Source organism: Merops nubicus, unplaced genomic scaffold, assembly GCF_000691845.1.
Source record: "Merops nubicus isolate BGI_N331 unplaced genomic scaffold, ASM69184v1 scaffold3556, whole genome shotgun sequence".
Lineage (NCBI taxonomy): Eukaryota > Metazoa > Chordata > Aves > Coraciiformes > Meropidae > Merops > Merops nubicus.
In genome coordinates this window covers 1-15,614 of record NW_008612743.1, presented here as the reverse complement: position 1 = coordinate 15,614, position 15,614 = coordinate 1, and the positions used below count along the sequence as shown (strand labels likewise).

Here is a 15,614-nt window from a genome sequence, read left to right as displayed (position 1 = left end):
TCCACTGATTTAGAAAATAATCAAGCTTTGGAAAAAATTTACAAAATTGATTATTTTTGCTTGCACTGGTTAAAATAATAAACTATTCTAATCTTTTTCCTGAAATGAAACAAGCTGTTTCCTGAATATGTAATGAAAAAAATTTAGTATTGAACTTCACTTAAGACTAATTTAACAGCAATTTAGAAATGCCTAAAAGATGCATTTATATGGATTTTAGGTACACTTTCTGTTACCAACTTAGGTTGATCAGCAGCTTTTGTTCACTCTCAGAATCCTTCAAGAAGGGAAACTCAAAACAGGAAAAAGGCATATATAAAAACAGTAAACACTGACCTCCTGAGGTTCCTACAACAAAAATATTCAAGTAGAAAATCTACACCGTTACTTAGCAGCGGCTATTTCTGTAGTTTAGCACACTAACAGCACTTTATTCAGTGTGTAAGGAGCAAATAAAGTAAGCCGTGCTTTTAGCATGCCAAGAGGCAGAAACACTGGAATGTAACAAAGACAAACTCACAATTCTACCAGTATAAACATTCAGTCAACATTCAAGAACTGTCAAGACTACACCACAAGAATGAAGATGCTTTTTATATATCCCATGATGCAATAATTGAATTATAAATGTTAATGCTGATTCAGAACTGTTCTTACCTCACATTATACCCTAAATGGCTTCTGCAAATCTCTGTGCTATATTATGCATTAGGAATATGATTTATTTGCTTTAAAATATATTGTGAAAGAACTTACTTGTACAGAACGCTATTTTGCCCATACTATTTCTGCCTTATTTCATTTATTTTCCTTGCTGTTGTATCAGACCAGTTCACATCTGTACAAATACCTATTAAAATAAGCACGTACAAAAGTGGCATCCAAGATAATCCGAGGTGAGGTGGAGCGGTTTTATTTGGTTAAAGGGGCTTTCTGAAATTTAAGAGGTTTAGTTAAACTCATATTCTAGCTGTTATGCTACAGTATTATTTGGATAGGTTTTCTGTTCTATAAATTTTAAAATGTCACTCCTCTGGAACACTTCCCTAATGTTCGAACACACTCAAAATTAAAGCAAATTTGGTTCTAAAATAATATCACACCTTGATAAATTTTAAGGGTTTGGGTTTTCTTTCCTTTTAGAATTTGGTTGTAAAGTGTTTTTAGTGACTATTGCAAATTTACTTCTGAGTTATTAGTTAAGAAGGAATTTTGTATTTGTAATTTGGAAGCAAGTCATCACATGCAATTTTGACCAAATTGAAGAAATGCTAGGTACTTGCATTACTGAATGTACTTCATACAGTACACGTCCAAACTATTCTTCAGGCATAATCCATTAAAATTTGCAAAGCCAAAAAAAGGAGGTGGGGGCATGTAAAACACGCATGCTATCATGCATTAAAAAAAACCAACCAACCCATCAGAACTCTTTAAACAGCATTTCTAAGTTCACACTCACACAGCTCAAACTTCAGTGCAATGGCTAAATCATTCAACAGTCAAGAACAGAACCATGCAAAGAAGAGCAAGTTCTTAACAAAAAAAATAAAATAAAATAAAACAACAAAAAACAACCAAAGGAAAAAACCCCCAAACTGTTATCCAGTATCCAATCTGCAATGCAAAGGTGAGAAACTAAATCTACAAAAAGGCTGTTATGGCTTAATTTTGTTTTGCAGATTAATTATGCAGCACTTGAAAAATGGAAAGGTGTGGCTTCACCTCTGACCAGCAGAGTTAAAAATCTCTCCATTTTCCTTTATCATCATGGGATACTCTTTAGGCAGTCTAAATTATTAAAGACTTGCCACTTTCAGATGGACACAAGATCAAGTGTACCAGTTAAGATTTCACATTCACAGTACATAAGAAAATACACATGGAAGGAAAAGTAAAGGGTTAACTTAACAAGGATTTATTCACAGGAATACATGTAAGTAGAGAAAAAAAAAAAAAAAACACAACAGAAAAGCTAAACAAATGAAATGAAGAGGATCCAAACCAACTTTCACTCTGTAGCTTTAAACTTGCACCCTTGTGCATTTAACTACATCACAAAGGGCCACCAACATGCGCCAATACAGTGTAGATACCCTGCATTACATCCATTAACTTAAACATCTCCTTAAGATCATGCTTTGAACGAAAAGAAAGCATAGAAGGTAATATGTTGAGTGGGAATAAACACAAATATAGCTATCATGTCATCAACTTCTACAATTGTCTTTACGTGCCAACTAACACTTATGCAGCCTTTAACAGGTCTTACCACGTAATTCATTTTTAGAGATTCTGATAAAATCACTAGTATATAACCATGCAGAAAGCACATCACACTGACAGCACAGAGGCAAGTATTTTGCACAGCTATATCAGCTTTCCACATTGTGCAGGTTACACACAATACAATATCAATCTTATTCTTAACAGATTCTAAAAAGGTATTTCAAGGGCTAATTGTTAACTACAGTACTTTATATCTATATTCTTAATAAAAATAAAATCCACAGAATCTTAAAAAGGAATTTAAAATGCAGGGCTATATTGAATTGGTAAACTGCAACACAAAACTGGCGCAACATAGGTAAATGTATACCAATTTCACTCTATGTGATGCAAGCATGCTACTTTCCCACTAATTTAAATTACTTCTGATCACTATGAGCCAGAACGCATGCCTGAACCTTAACTGCACATTAAGAATAATGCCTTACTCTAGAAATTAAATCTAATGAAGTACAATAATCAAATCATATCCACTACTTTAATTCTTTTTTAATGTAAAAATTAAGATGTCAATCTTTCCTTTAAAGTGTCCCTCCCCTTGCCCCAAAAATGAAAGGAGTGACTCATTTGGCAGCTTGCAGGTTGCTTCATTTTGTCCAAGTTAACCTTTATTAATTTATGATGGGGTTTCTATATTGCACACTGCAAGTGCCTGCTCCTAATGCAGACACAAGCTGCATTTTAACTGTACTAACTTCATTTGTGTAGTTCTTCATTAACATGCAAATACCTAGGAATCCCACCAAGCAGGATAAAATAACATAGAAAAACCCTTATTTAAAAAAAACCATAAAAGCAAGAAGAAAGCCTTTTACTGTTTGTGACCCCTATTCTTAGGTTTCCTTTATTGTGCGCAAAATAGTTTTCCTCTTTACGTATCCCTATGGTTCAATTACATGGTTCTTATTTTGGTACAATTCCCCACAATATTCCAGAATGTGCTGTTTTGTGACTAGATTCTTTTTTTTTTTGTTTCTTCTTCACATCCAGTGCAGAGTTGTAATAGGAGACAGATATCCACCCACAAAGGCTCCAGATGTTAAAACATTTCCCAACATCGACTTAATACAGTGACGGCAACACCTCCCTCCCGCCCCTCCCAGTAGGGTTGGGATTGTACTGTATTCCCTACTGGTTTACCCTTCCCCCCAGTAAAGGGTAACATTTTCCCTGGGTGCAGAGGCTCCCTCATAGTCTCCCAGACTGAAGGACCTGTTAAAGGAAAAGATAAAGATTTAATTAATCTTACCTTGAACCTTAACTGACAGATCTGTGCATAAATAAAGAGCTTTTCTGACCTTCTGGAAGCAGTGTGTGCCAACCTTGAACTTAAAAGCAAATTTATGCCTAGATTTTCTCTTTTAAGTCTGTCAAGAAGAGAGCCTATTTATATCAGGTAAATCATTATTAATGAAACAACAATGTAAGCTTAAAAGTTTCCTTGATAGTTCCACTATTGTGGCTAGGCTTAGATTTAAGATAAAAGCAGCCCTATATATTCTAACAAGTTTTTCCATATTCAGCAAAGTTACTGGACTGTTATGACATTGAGAAAGAATATTAAACATGTCTGCTACTGACCTAACGGCTTCATTTTTAGGTGGATTACACAAAAGAGCCATAGTGTCTCCACAGTCCACGCCAAGAGTAACGGAGAATTTTATCACTTTAGATTTAGACTTCTTCATTAGCAGGAGAAAACACCCTTATATGCGAGAACTCAAATGGCCTCACTGATAAATATGCATACACTCAAAATCGGTTTATTTTTAAATATTGTTCAGATCAAGCACGTAATTCAAAAGTCGCTGACTTTGAAAAAATCTTATGCTGACTTTTCAGAAGTTGTCCATTAAACAATAAAACAGAATTGCATGATTCACTCCCATAATTTCAGTACAATAATTCTACAGCAAGTATCAAATTTATATAAAGACTGAATGAATAAGCTTAATTCACCCTCTTTTTTTGGGTAGTATAATAATCTCTTCACAGCACTATACTACCTCACACATAGAAAATTTTGCTTTCTGCAGTGTGCACAGATAGCACACAAAGCAAGGTGATATTGTACTAAAACCATTCTAGAATGTACTACCACTGTTCTTTGCTGAAATTGAATCATTCTCTGCACAGAACTTTTAACAATTCGGCACTGGCGCATAAAACGGAACATGGCAATAACAAACACATGAGCCTACCCACCACATCAAGCTCTACAGTTAAGAGTTAAAGATTAGCAAAACATCCTTTATTCAGTGCAAAAATCATCTGTGGTGGCTTGAGGATCATATTCACACTTTATTGAACTCGAACTGTCACTTTGTTATATCTATACTTCCAACCTAATCCTGATACACTACAGTGCACCTAATACACTCACTTATACATTCTCTCTCTCTGTAAAAACAAAGTAACAGACAACTGCTTTTGCTACAGCTACCATTATTTAGCTGTACCACCACCCCTTTCTTCCCCTTCTCACAGGAAGGAAAGATATGCAGTATATCTGAAAAATTCTAGTCTGATTATTTATGTTCCATATAATGCAAACAGGGAGGAAGTCTGTTACATAGCTCTGTTTAAGGACAGACGTTCTGTGTGCTTACCTCTAATTATGGGACTGCAGCTACTGTGCATGAGGTTAAACTCCATAGTAAGCTGCAAGGCGCTCTTTTAAGGGAAGAGGAAACTGGTCAGAGAAACGTCTCCAATTCTCATCCCCAACTTGATTTTTAAATCCATGAAGAATCTACAAGTGAGAGGGGGGAAGCCAAGATAAACAGAGAATACGTATTTACTAGCAACCTATGCAGTAAGATGTAAACTGATGGATTCTACATAGAATCATAGAACCATTTTGGTTGGAAAGGATCATCAAGTCCAACATCTGTCCATTTGAATTCTCTGATGTAATAGTGAAATGCCACTAAGAAACAGGAATATCTTTCTTAATGGAAGTATTTTTTTTCTTTTGAGGATGACATACAGAAAATAGCTACCCACACAAGTCAGTGTGTATGTACGTATCTGTATTTATTTTTAATGAATAAAGTGACTTACAGCCTGACATAGACCATTTTGAGAACACTAAACATTTTATCACTTGACACAGTTTATTTATGTTAAGATTTCTGTATTCACAATTCTTTTTTAACTGTGTAATATGTTGTGGGAAGAAAGCTAAGCCAAAACTGTGGAGAGCATCTGACAGACGGAATACCCATCAATTTGTAGCACAAATACAAAAGCATCCTGTGAGAGCTCTGTTTTCTCCATGGAACCTGTAAGAGAACTGTCACTAAAAAGGAAGCTATTAAAATCTTTTGTGGTTTGAAAGAACATGGATCCACAGTCAGTGGCAGTCAAAAGCTAGTGAAAGAGGTGGTGGTGGTGGTGAAACCTACAGGTTTCACTCTGATCCTTCCAATGTAGCAACTTAGCTGAAAACTAGAAAAATTAAATGATACAATCAAAAAAGTCTTAGCATGTTAGCTTTGAAAACAGCAGGTTTAAAGGCAAACATTAGAAAGAACAAAAGCTGATTAATTGGCTCCTCCTCATAGAAAATTATGCCAAGAGTCTCCAGTTGTCTTTTTTTTAAACTCAATGACACTTAATTGTTGAACGGTGTCATGACTACATCCTCACAGAAGAGGCAATATCAAAGTTAAAGCTTCTAGTACCAAGTCACCCTCAACACAACAGCTTCAAGCAGACCTGTTCTTAAACAATATGTAGCAAAAATGACATTACAGTGTTACCAGTCAGCTTGCTTCTTTTCTCCCTGAAAGACACCTTCCACAAGCAGATTCACTTCTTTCCTAACTCAAAGAGTCAGATTAGTTTGCTGCCAAGAAACTACGGAAAACCTAGGAATGTTCAGGTAAGACAACAGCATACTTTTAAAATAAACTTCCAGTAGTTATTGAAAGTGAACTTCAGCTACAGCCTTCAAATACCTTACTTTTATAGCAAGTCATAAAATTCTTAGGGTGCATGTTAGATTTCAATACTGGCAGTTCATCTGCCCACGCTCTCATAAAGTGGTGTTTTCTCTCACAACTCTAGAGCTAAAAACCAAAAGAACACAAAAGAAGAAACACTGGACAATCCAGTTTTCCATTGCTCCTGAAATGCATAATTATCGTTGGAAAAACATCTAACTGGACTACAGCAATCATGTATTTGTAAGGAAGCAACCTAAAAATCATGTGTGCCATCACTTGAAGAGAGCTTTGTTTCCTTTCTTGCATGGCAAAAATGACAAAAGAATACACCTTGAAAAGCAAGGATGCCCTTATCCCAGGTGACCAAGAACCACTGTGTCTTTTTTGAATGCATTAGAACCTCCATGGGTAACTCAGAAGGAACCTGAAGAAAAGGAGTGCCACTTACTGAAGCAAATATTCAATGCTGAAGGATCAGTGCGGAAACACTCACTGAGACTGCTTTGGACAGTCATCACAGACAGCATCCTGGACCTTTTAAGCTTGTAAGCACTTCCTTTTTCCTTCTGCTGATGCTAGAATACTCACAGCTGTCCATTTCCTGGACCTGATGTTCCTTTGAAGGAGACCAGTTATCTGAGAGGCTCAATAGGCCAGCGAGATTTCTGTCTTTGTTCTTAACGAGGGGATACAGAAGTACTAGCTTCTGTTCTGATGCTCATACAGAATAACAGAATGTTTCTGTGGCATTACTTGAAGAAAAAGTGGCAATACTGGCACATAACCCTAATAGGTGCTTAGTAATATGCTGATATGATGACTTTTTGACACACACCCTCCTAGAAACAGTTTTTACATTACAGCTTACGAGGGGAAGACACATTCACACACATTCTAAAGTGAATTTTTCAATACTGGTTAAAAAAGTTCAGAATAAACCAAAGGCATAGAAGAAACTATAGGTTAAAGAGCCACGATGTTTATGTTTTGTCTGAAAATTTATGACCTTGCAAAGAAGCCTCTATGACCACAAATACAGCAAGCGCTAACAGTGGAAACAGGAAGCAAGACAAAAATAGAGGATCAAAACCAACAACCATTAGGATATACTGTTATATCAGAAACCTTACCTTACAGAACATGTCTCGGAGATCATCTTTTGGGCTAATCCATGATGCAACAGCATCACAAAAAAAAATAAAGTCCTATAAGATTAAACAATCAGAAAGGTTAGAAACCTCAGTTTATAGGTCTGAAGTCAATGCTTCATATTCATTCTATGAACTATGCAGGGTCTTTAATCGTAATTCACAACTGCTCTTGGTTTTATGCATTTATTTTCCAGTTAATTCAGACAATAATGGTAAGTTATTGTATGCCTAAGTGTTCAGAAATAGCTGAGTGTAGGAATAGCTTTGTTTAGTTAGGTTTTTGATTTGATAAAACCACAGCTAAAAAAACCCCACAACTCTCCCCTCCCATGCCACACTTGTCTAATATTAATTCTTTCAGTACACACATCAAGTTCAAGAACCAATCACCCTAATAACAAGAAACAAACTCAACACCACAGTTGCAACACTCTCTCTCTCATGCATTTCCAGTTGGGGAAAAAGCTGTTTATTTCTTTAAGCAGAGCCATTGTTTTTTCAAGGACTCACAGAGTGTTTTAACTTACAGGTTCAAAACTAAAGCCACTCCAAAATCCCTACAATTAGTTCATATGCTGTCATGCATACCTCCTACTACACCACCAAAACACCAGTCTTTAACCATTAAGTTGATAAAGCATATTGGGGTGGAACTGAGGATAACAAGTACAGAGAAGGAGAGATGGGATAATGAAGACTTCCTAATTATCCCCTCCCCTTAAGCTATGTGAAAGAAGAAATGGACAGCAGACTAATTAGAGAATAAGTGAAATGACCTAAAAATTTCAAAACATGGTGGGCTCAATTCTTGTGTTTGATGAAGAATAACTCCAGGCAGAGCAGAGGGAATCACATTCGTTTTTCTCTTAGAAAATATTACATTGGCACAACTTTACTTTAGAGGTGGGGAGAATAAAGAGCAATTAATATTCTATTCCTCAGATGTGTCCTTTGTTTTAAAAAGATTCATGTGTCTTGCCATGTGGACTGCCTAAACCACATATCCAAAGCAGAAACAGAATCTTCCCTACCCCAGTGTTAAGAATGAAGGGGTGGTTACTGTTTTTGTCCTGTTTCTTGTTTTAAAAGTCTAGGTTACATCTGGAAAATAGGCCTACATCATGTCAACTTTTGCCTTGTATTTTCATACGGATCCTGACCATAACCTGATGTAGTACCAAAACACAGTTATTTTATATGAAGTACTTATATGTTCTTTGCATGTAAAAGACCAAAACAGAACTTAACAATACTCTTCTCCTTTCCTTTGCTAGGTCATAATTACTGAAGCATCACGATATGTACCATTCCTAATATAAACAGTTTGTCCTCCTTGACCTCAAAACAGAGCTACACCATGTACTACAGGGAATCATGGCAAGCTAAACTTCTTCCTACTCATACTTCAGCTTTCACTAAATTTCACATGAGCAAAGGAGAGAAGTTAAGATCTATCCATGTATCTTACTTGGACTACTCCACTGGGGTTGACCGAGATCATGGTACATATCCCACGGAACGCTGAATCCTTTTCCTCATTGTCTCTTATGTTTCGCAGAGAGGTGCACCTAGCAAGTCGGAGAGCAAAACTTAGCTAACTCCCTTACTTTTTCTTCAAACAAGTCAGAACTAGATGATAGTATTTGATGGAATAAGTCACACTGAGAAGATGATAAGAAACACTATTTTAAGCACTTAGAAAAACACTTGCTGCACACAGTCTTTACTAGCATATTCCCATTAGGCATCATCTCCAGAATCCTGTTCTCCTGTTGCATTATAGGCAGTTAGAAAGTGTGACCTGTATTCCATTAAATACAAATGAAACATGTATCTGAAATATGTGTAGAAACTATCATTATTAGAAGCGTAACATGTAATACTACCACGGTATGAATTATGTCAGATACCACTTACGGAACAGTTATTTAACTTTTACAGCAGCAAGCAAGCTATTTTATACATAACAAATCTATAAACATATATTCCTTACAGCAATTCAAGCCTCAGACTGAATTTTAGGTAAAATAATGCACAATTTAAATTTTACAGTACTTGCATGCATTGTATTATCATTCTGGTGGATTTTAAAATGCTCTTTTGTAGTCAAGCTTTAACACAGCAAGCATGTGACAATCTTATCCCATGCATAAATTAGTCGTTAGCCACAACATAAAGAATACATGACGGTGCTACTAAAAACTCACAAACCTGATAGGACAAGATTAGTCACATGGTTGGCAATGATTAAGGATTGAGATTTTGTAACCAACTGAAAATATATCTAAAAGTGAGATAGAGAGAAGAAAGAAAGAAAGAAAGAGAGTGAAGAAAAATGAATTAAAAAAAAAAGATTGAATAATACACACCAGGGTCTTATAAACTGCTGTAGCATGGGGGCCACCTCTTGAGGACAAACGTAACCAAGACGACCAATTGTTATTGCTAAGGTAACGCAATCACGGTTATACACCACCAAACGCCAACCAAGACATGAGCAAATGAGGGGGGAGGAGAAAAAATAAAGAAAAAACAACAAATAACTCAGAAACAGAAACCAACAGAATCTGTGTATGATAATAAACATAAGATTTCACCAGTGCTGTTTATTACCACCCCCTAAATAAGAGGCAGCAACATATATGGTATACTCTCCAGGGTAAAAGAAAAAGAAGTAAATGAGAGAACACCAAAAACACAATTTAAAATCCAAAGGTTTCTCATATAAGCAGCGATTCTGCCCTCTTCAGAGTAATCTCTTACAGCAAATTTACTTGCTATACATTTTGAAGTTTTTATTAAAATGTACTGTGCTGCATACTCCTGTTAAATGGGAATTAACCATACTCAGTTTTAGTATCAAGTATTGCAAATATTTAAAAAGTTTAGAATTCAAGATTTTAACAGATTGATTCTATTAGTAAAAATACATTTAAAAATACTTTCATTATCTAAAAACACTGACTAGATGAAATTTCTCAGTGAGCATGAAGTATTTGTCTTCTTCATAATCTTGTAAAGAACTTAACTGGAAGAGTGGTTGCTAACTCGCAGCAACTGACTGCAGAAAATTAATTCTTTAATCCCAGTATTTCCTCTGTTTACAAAAGGCCTCCTTGCAGAAATCGTATAATAATCTGACTTCTGCTACCAAGGCATAAGGACATGAAAAGCAAAATTGCTTCATCACATGATTAGGCAGTTTGGTCCTTCGTTCTGAGGGACAGACTGAAAAAATATCATCCTGCAGATGTGTTTTAATGGTGTTTGCTCAACTCACAAAAGATTAATCTTTAGAAAAAGGAGAGGGGGGAATAATGTATCAGGATTACTTGAAGCAAAATACATGAATAATACTAAAATCCAGCAGATTCATATGAAGCAGAGAAAGGAAACCTATGTTCAAGGGACATACTATGCAACACTCTAATTAACAGGCATTTGTGAACAGTTTCATGAAACATGCAATAAAGCAGATGATGCTTTCTCCAGTAAAAGTTTGGTGCAGGATATACTAGTAGTGTGAAACATACTCATTCCATGAAAGCTGCAGCTCATTGGTAATGTACTGTTTTGGCCTGACTCGATTTCAATATGCAGTGTCTAGAATTTTTAGCACATCTGTCTTATAAAGCTGCATTTGAAGTGCTACTTTCAAATGAAAACACACTTTTAAGTTTTATCTGTAAATTGTCACAGCTGTAGTCTGTATGAAGAATAGTGATCTCTGTCAAAGATCAACTTTTTAGCCTGTATTGTTTATTTTCTACGCTATCACCTTTACTTAAGGTGTTCTCACGTTTCCACAGGTAAAGTGTGTTCACAGCTCATTCCATAGCAAGCTAAAGCAGAAAACAGTAACACCCTTGTACGTACTAGTGGCATGCAGCACAATATCCCACAACAAACTTATAATAAGTACACCACACTCAACATTTATTTGCAGTTACGTATCCACATTTAAAGTAACTATTAAGAGAATTTAAAAAAAAAAAAAAAGTGTTTGGATGCTTCCAAAAATTCTCTAACAAAGATGGAAGCAAACACTTAAGTACTGGATGCCTCTCCACTACAGATATTACACATCCATCAGTGCAGAGGAAGAGGGGCAGGGCAGGAGCAGCGGGAAAGAAAATTTATATTGCTACACTATTCCATGGTATATTTCACAACAAGTAGGTATTTGCTCAAAAATTATCTTTTAAAAAAGTTTTATCTATAATATGCCAGGCAACTAGGTTGTTTTTCTTTCAAGTTCACCTTCCATACTTAAATGGGAGTAGGGTGAGGGGGGCAGACAAAGCACAGCTTTTAAGTTTAGAGAATACCAGAGGAAACATATGCATTGAAAATCTCTCCATTTATCTTTCTGAGCTCAAAAAATACATCTGTACCACTGAATTTGCATCTTTTTCCATCATGTCAGATATAATGACAAAACCGTCATTTTCTTCCATGACAGTTTACAAACAGGAAGAAAAAAAAATTTCTCAATTAATGAAAATGGTGAACCAGAAAATGTCAAAGAAACATGTCAAATTAGTACCACAGTTTTGCTGAAGTATGGAAGGTGCCCTTCATACCAGAACATGCCCTCTATAAATGCAAAAGAAACAAGCCTCAGAAATTCCAGTTCAGTACGGCATCAGGAATTGTTGCCAATTTGGAAGGCAAAGCTGCAGGCCAGAAAGTAAAATGTGTGTGCCATTATTAGAATTCTTCTCAGAAATTTGTTATTAAGTGACCAGGTAATAGAAGTTATACATCACTTCAGTTATGTTGTAGTGAAACTGCCATCACAGATCTAGATTTTTGTGCGTATTATGAGCTTATCTCTCAGAAAAAACAAGAGTGTATTTTTTGTAAATTCAAGAGTTTGTTATTTGTTTGGTATATGCCAATTACACTTGTTTCAAACACTAGACATATATATACAGTACACATATGTGAGGACATGCATATATTAAAATCGGCGTGAACTAAATCTGGGAAGTGTTACTGCATACATTTGTCATATTCAATTCATAAATAAAACTGGAAGAATACTTAATTAAACAGATGATAAATAAATGTAGTAAACATTACAAAATTAGAGCAATAACTTTAAGTATCTAGATATATGATAGATGGTTTGTTGCAAGACTGAGACTTGTAAGAGCTTCTGCAAAACAGAGTTGCTTTTGCTTATAAAAGCCAAACATGTAGCAATAAAACCAGTTCTGGTGTGGTTCCCTATGCAACTTTTAAAATCATTATATTAAAAAAATTGCAATTCCCTTCACCCTGTACAGTTCAGTTTTTGGGTACCTGTGTTCTCTAACAACGTCTTTGGTGTGTTTGGTCTGTTAATTATTTCTACAAGCTGGTGCAACACCATTGGAATATAAGGCTGCATCTCTATACCTGAAACAGCCAAAAAAAAAATATTCAGAAGAAAATGACCATTAATATACACAATCCAAACAAAGTTGGTACATTGTACTTAATAACAAGGGCAAGAATCTCAAATTTAATTTCAATTTTAACATGAAAGTACCACTAACCTACCCCCCCCAACCACCCAAACAATGTTAAATATGCAGAGATTGAAAGAAAAAAAAGTAAATCTTACCCATCTGGATGGAGATTTCTCCAATTGCCCATGTGGCATTGTTACACACAGAAATGAATTCAGGGTTGAGGTTGGTTCCCAAGATTGGCATGAAATCAGCTAGAAAGAACAACATATTAAAATCTTGTTACACAATATAACAATCTTGTCCCATTACTGTCAGGTCACAGAGGAAAAAGAGAAGTTTGTTTTTTAAAAAACAAATATGTAAGCCTATTTAAATCCTTGGAAAGTGTTACACACAAGTTAACAGGAGCTATATTTCTGCAATATATCGCATTAACCTGGATTTTAGAACTTCAGTAGATCAATGCAAATCTTTTCCAATTATCATTTTAAAACGTCTCTAATAGGCTTCATCTTCATGTAACTCTAGAAACCTTTTTTCTCCAGTTGCTGAGGCAGGGGAGAGAGAGGAAGACTGGAGAATTAAGAAACCACAGCTACAAGTACTTGTAGTTTTATAATACCTCAGATCACCTGGATAGCTCTGTATTCAGCTATGCTTGAAAGAACAACAAAGCCTAGAAGGTAACCACCTCTTTGACTAGATTTTAAGAAAAAAATCAATCACAAAGAGAATTGTAATATCTGCCAAATAAATTTGAAATTCCAAGTCTATCCAGATATTCATTTGGTGAAATGTATCTCAAGAAGAAATGGCAAATGTCATGGTACTGTGTAACTGATGGTACTTCCAACCTGAAATTAAAAACTAAGAAAAAATAAACAAAACCCTACCCTCTAGCTAAATTTTCTCATTTCAATGTATCTTATATATAATTTTATCTAACAGTGCTTTCTAGAACAACAAAAAAAAGCTTTAAATTCAAGAATTTATCAAAGCAAGCAAATATTTTAATTGAAGTCTAAGTAGATCTGTTTTGCTATATTCTAGCACAGGTTATGGCTTGTTACATTATAAAAAAACAGGGACAAAAGTGAAGTTTTGCACTGTCTACAAACATAAGAACACATCTTCTAAACACAATTTGAGGAAGAAAATGTTACAGAACCTTGGTGATGAAAGAAAATTTAAATTTACAACATGAAAAGGCAACCCACAGAATAGGCAGCTTAACAAGGGCTAAAACAGCCTCCTAGCAGTTAGCAAAACAAGTTAATTGCTTAATATGTTAAAGAAACATACCGATGCAAGGTTTCACATGCTGAAAACAGGCCTTTGTCAGATCACCTAACAATGCAAAAGAACTCTGCCGTACCTCAGGCATTTTATCCTAGAGAGAGAAAGGGGGGAACAAAAAACAAGAGAGGCAATTCTAGAAGTGTTTCTGATTCTCTTGAGAAAGAAAACCCTTGGATCAAACAGGTTACTCATCTCACCTGCATGCATTGGTACATTAGTGTCAGGATATTGCTGCGAGCCACGAGCTGTTCAATGTTGCCTCCAAGTCCTTCAGCTAAACCACTGAGTAAATCGAGAGCCACAATCATGAAATCTTTATCAGGAGCCTCATACTGGTCTGGCTGAGCATTATGTAACTGCAACAAGTAAGTATGCATTTTCAAAATGAGTATTGGCTGTTGTTCTGAGCAGTATGCATAAAAAAAATGTCTTAGAACTGCAGCTTCATTTAGATATCCAACAGTTATGCTACAGATCCTCCTGCAAACCCTGTAATTTTACATAGTAACTACACTGGGTGAAGGAGATATTCTGAAAACACTGGAATAGCAATAGAAAAATACCATGGCTTGCGCAAGGGTCTTCTGCACCAGATTTACACAGCGCTGGTACACATGTTCACAGTATGGAAGAAAGCCAGATTGCAAGGCAGTAGCAACTGACGACAGGCACTGGAATTAAAACAAACAAAAAAAAGACTGAAAATGGTCAGTCTTGCTCCTCATGTCCCTGAGGTGCCTTTTCTCTGAAGAGGTAAATTGAAAAATATTAGCATTAAGTATACCCACATGTAACTGAATAAATAAACAACATAGAAAGGCGGTACCTATTAGCTGAGCCAAGGCAACTATCCTCAAGTTTTTACCCCCTCCTACATGCTGGCTGAGAGAACGTCTCAGCAGCACCTCCTTAGAAATAGCCAATAAAGTGCATGAAAACCAAACCAAACAAACCCACCAGCATTCTGGGAAGACCTTAGAGCAGCCTTCCAGTACTTAAAGGGGATGCACAGGAAAGATGGGGTTGGACTTTATCAGAGAGTGTGGTGGTAGGACACGGGGCAACAGTTCCCAACCGTGAAAGAGGGTAGATTTAGATTAGGAATTAGGAAGAAGTTCTTCACTATGAGGGTGCTGAGACACTCGAACAGGTTGCCCAGGGAAGCTGTGGATGCTCCATCACTGGAGGTGTTCAAGACCAGGTTGGATGGGGTCTTGCGCAACTTGGTCTAGTGGGAGGTGTCCCTGCCCCTAGCAGGGGGGTTGGAACTAGATCTTCAAGGTCTCTTCCAACCCAAACCATTCCATGATACTATCAGAAACAGTTATGATAATGCAGTCAGCATTTACACTAAGTTTCAGTATCTTGACCACGTACAAGCCTTGAATTATCTAAGAGTTATTAAACCAATTTTTCTATAGGTGCTTTCCTATTTCACTCTTGGAAAGTACAGAGAATAGACTACA

General features: G+C 36.1%; 1 protein-coding gene across 1 annotated transcript; it reads right to left on the bottom strand.

The window, feature by feature from the left end:
• Positions 1–1,895: 1,895 nt before the first annotated feature.
• Positions 1,896–14,821, bottom strand: LOC103774233 (transportin-1-like). Its single transcript, XM_008941621.1, has 10 exons — positions 14,712–14,821; positions 14,346–14,504; positions 14,152–14,239; positions 13,002–13,100; positions 12,698–12,793; positions 9,760–9,835; positions 8,859–8,958; positions 7,370–7,444; positions 4,899–5,041; positions 1,896–3,501 (listed from the first exon to the last, which is right to left on the bottom strand). Exons 1-9 carry the CDS (start codon positions 14,712–14,714, stop codon positions 4,934–4,936), a joined length of 804 nt encoding a protein of 267 aa, XP_008939869.1. The 5' UTR covers positions 14,715–14,821; the 3' UTR covers positions 1,896–3,501; positions 4,899–4,933.
• Between the last annotated feature and the right edge of the window lie 793 nt (positions 14,822–15,614).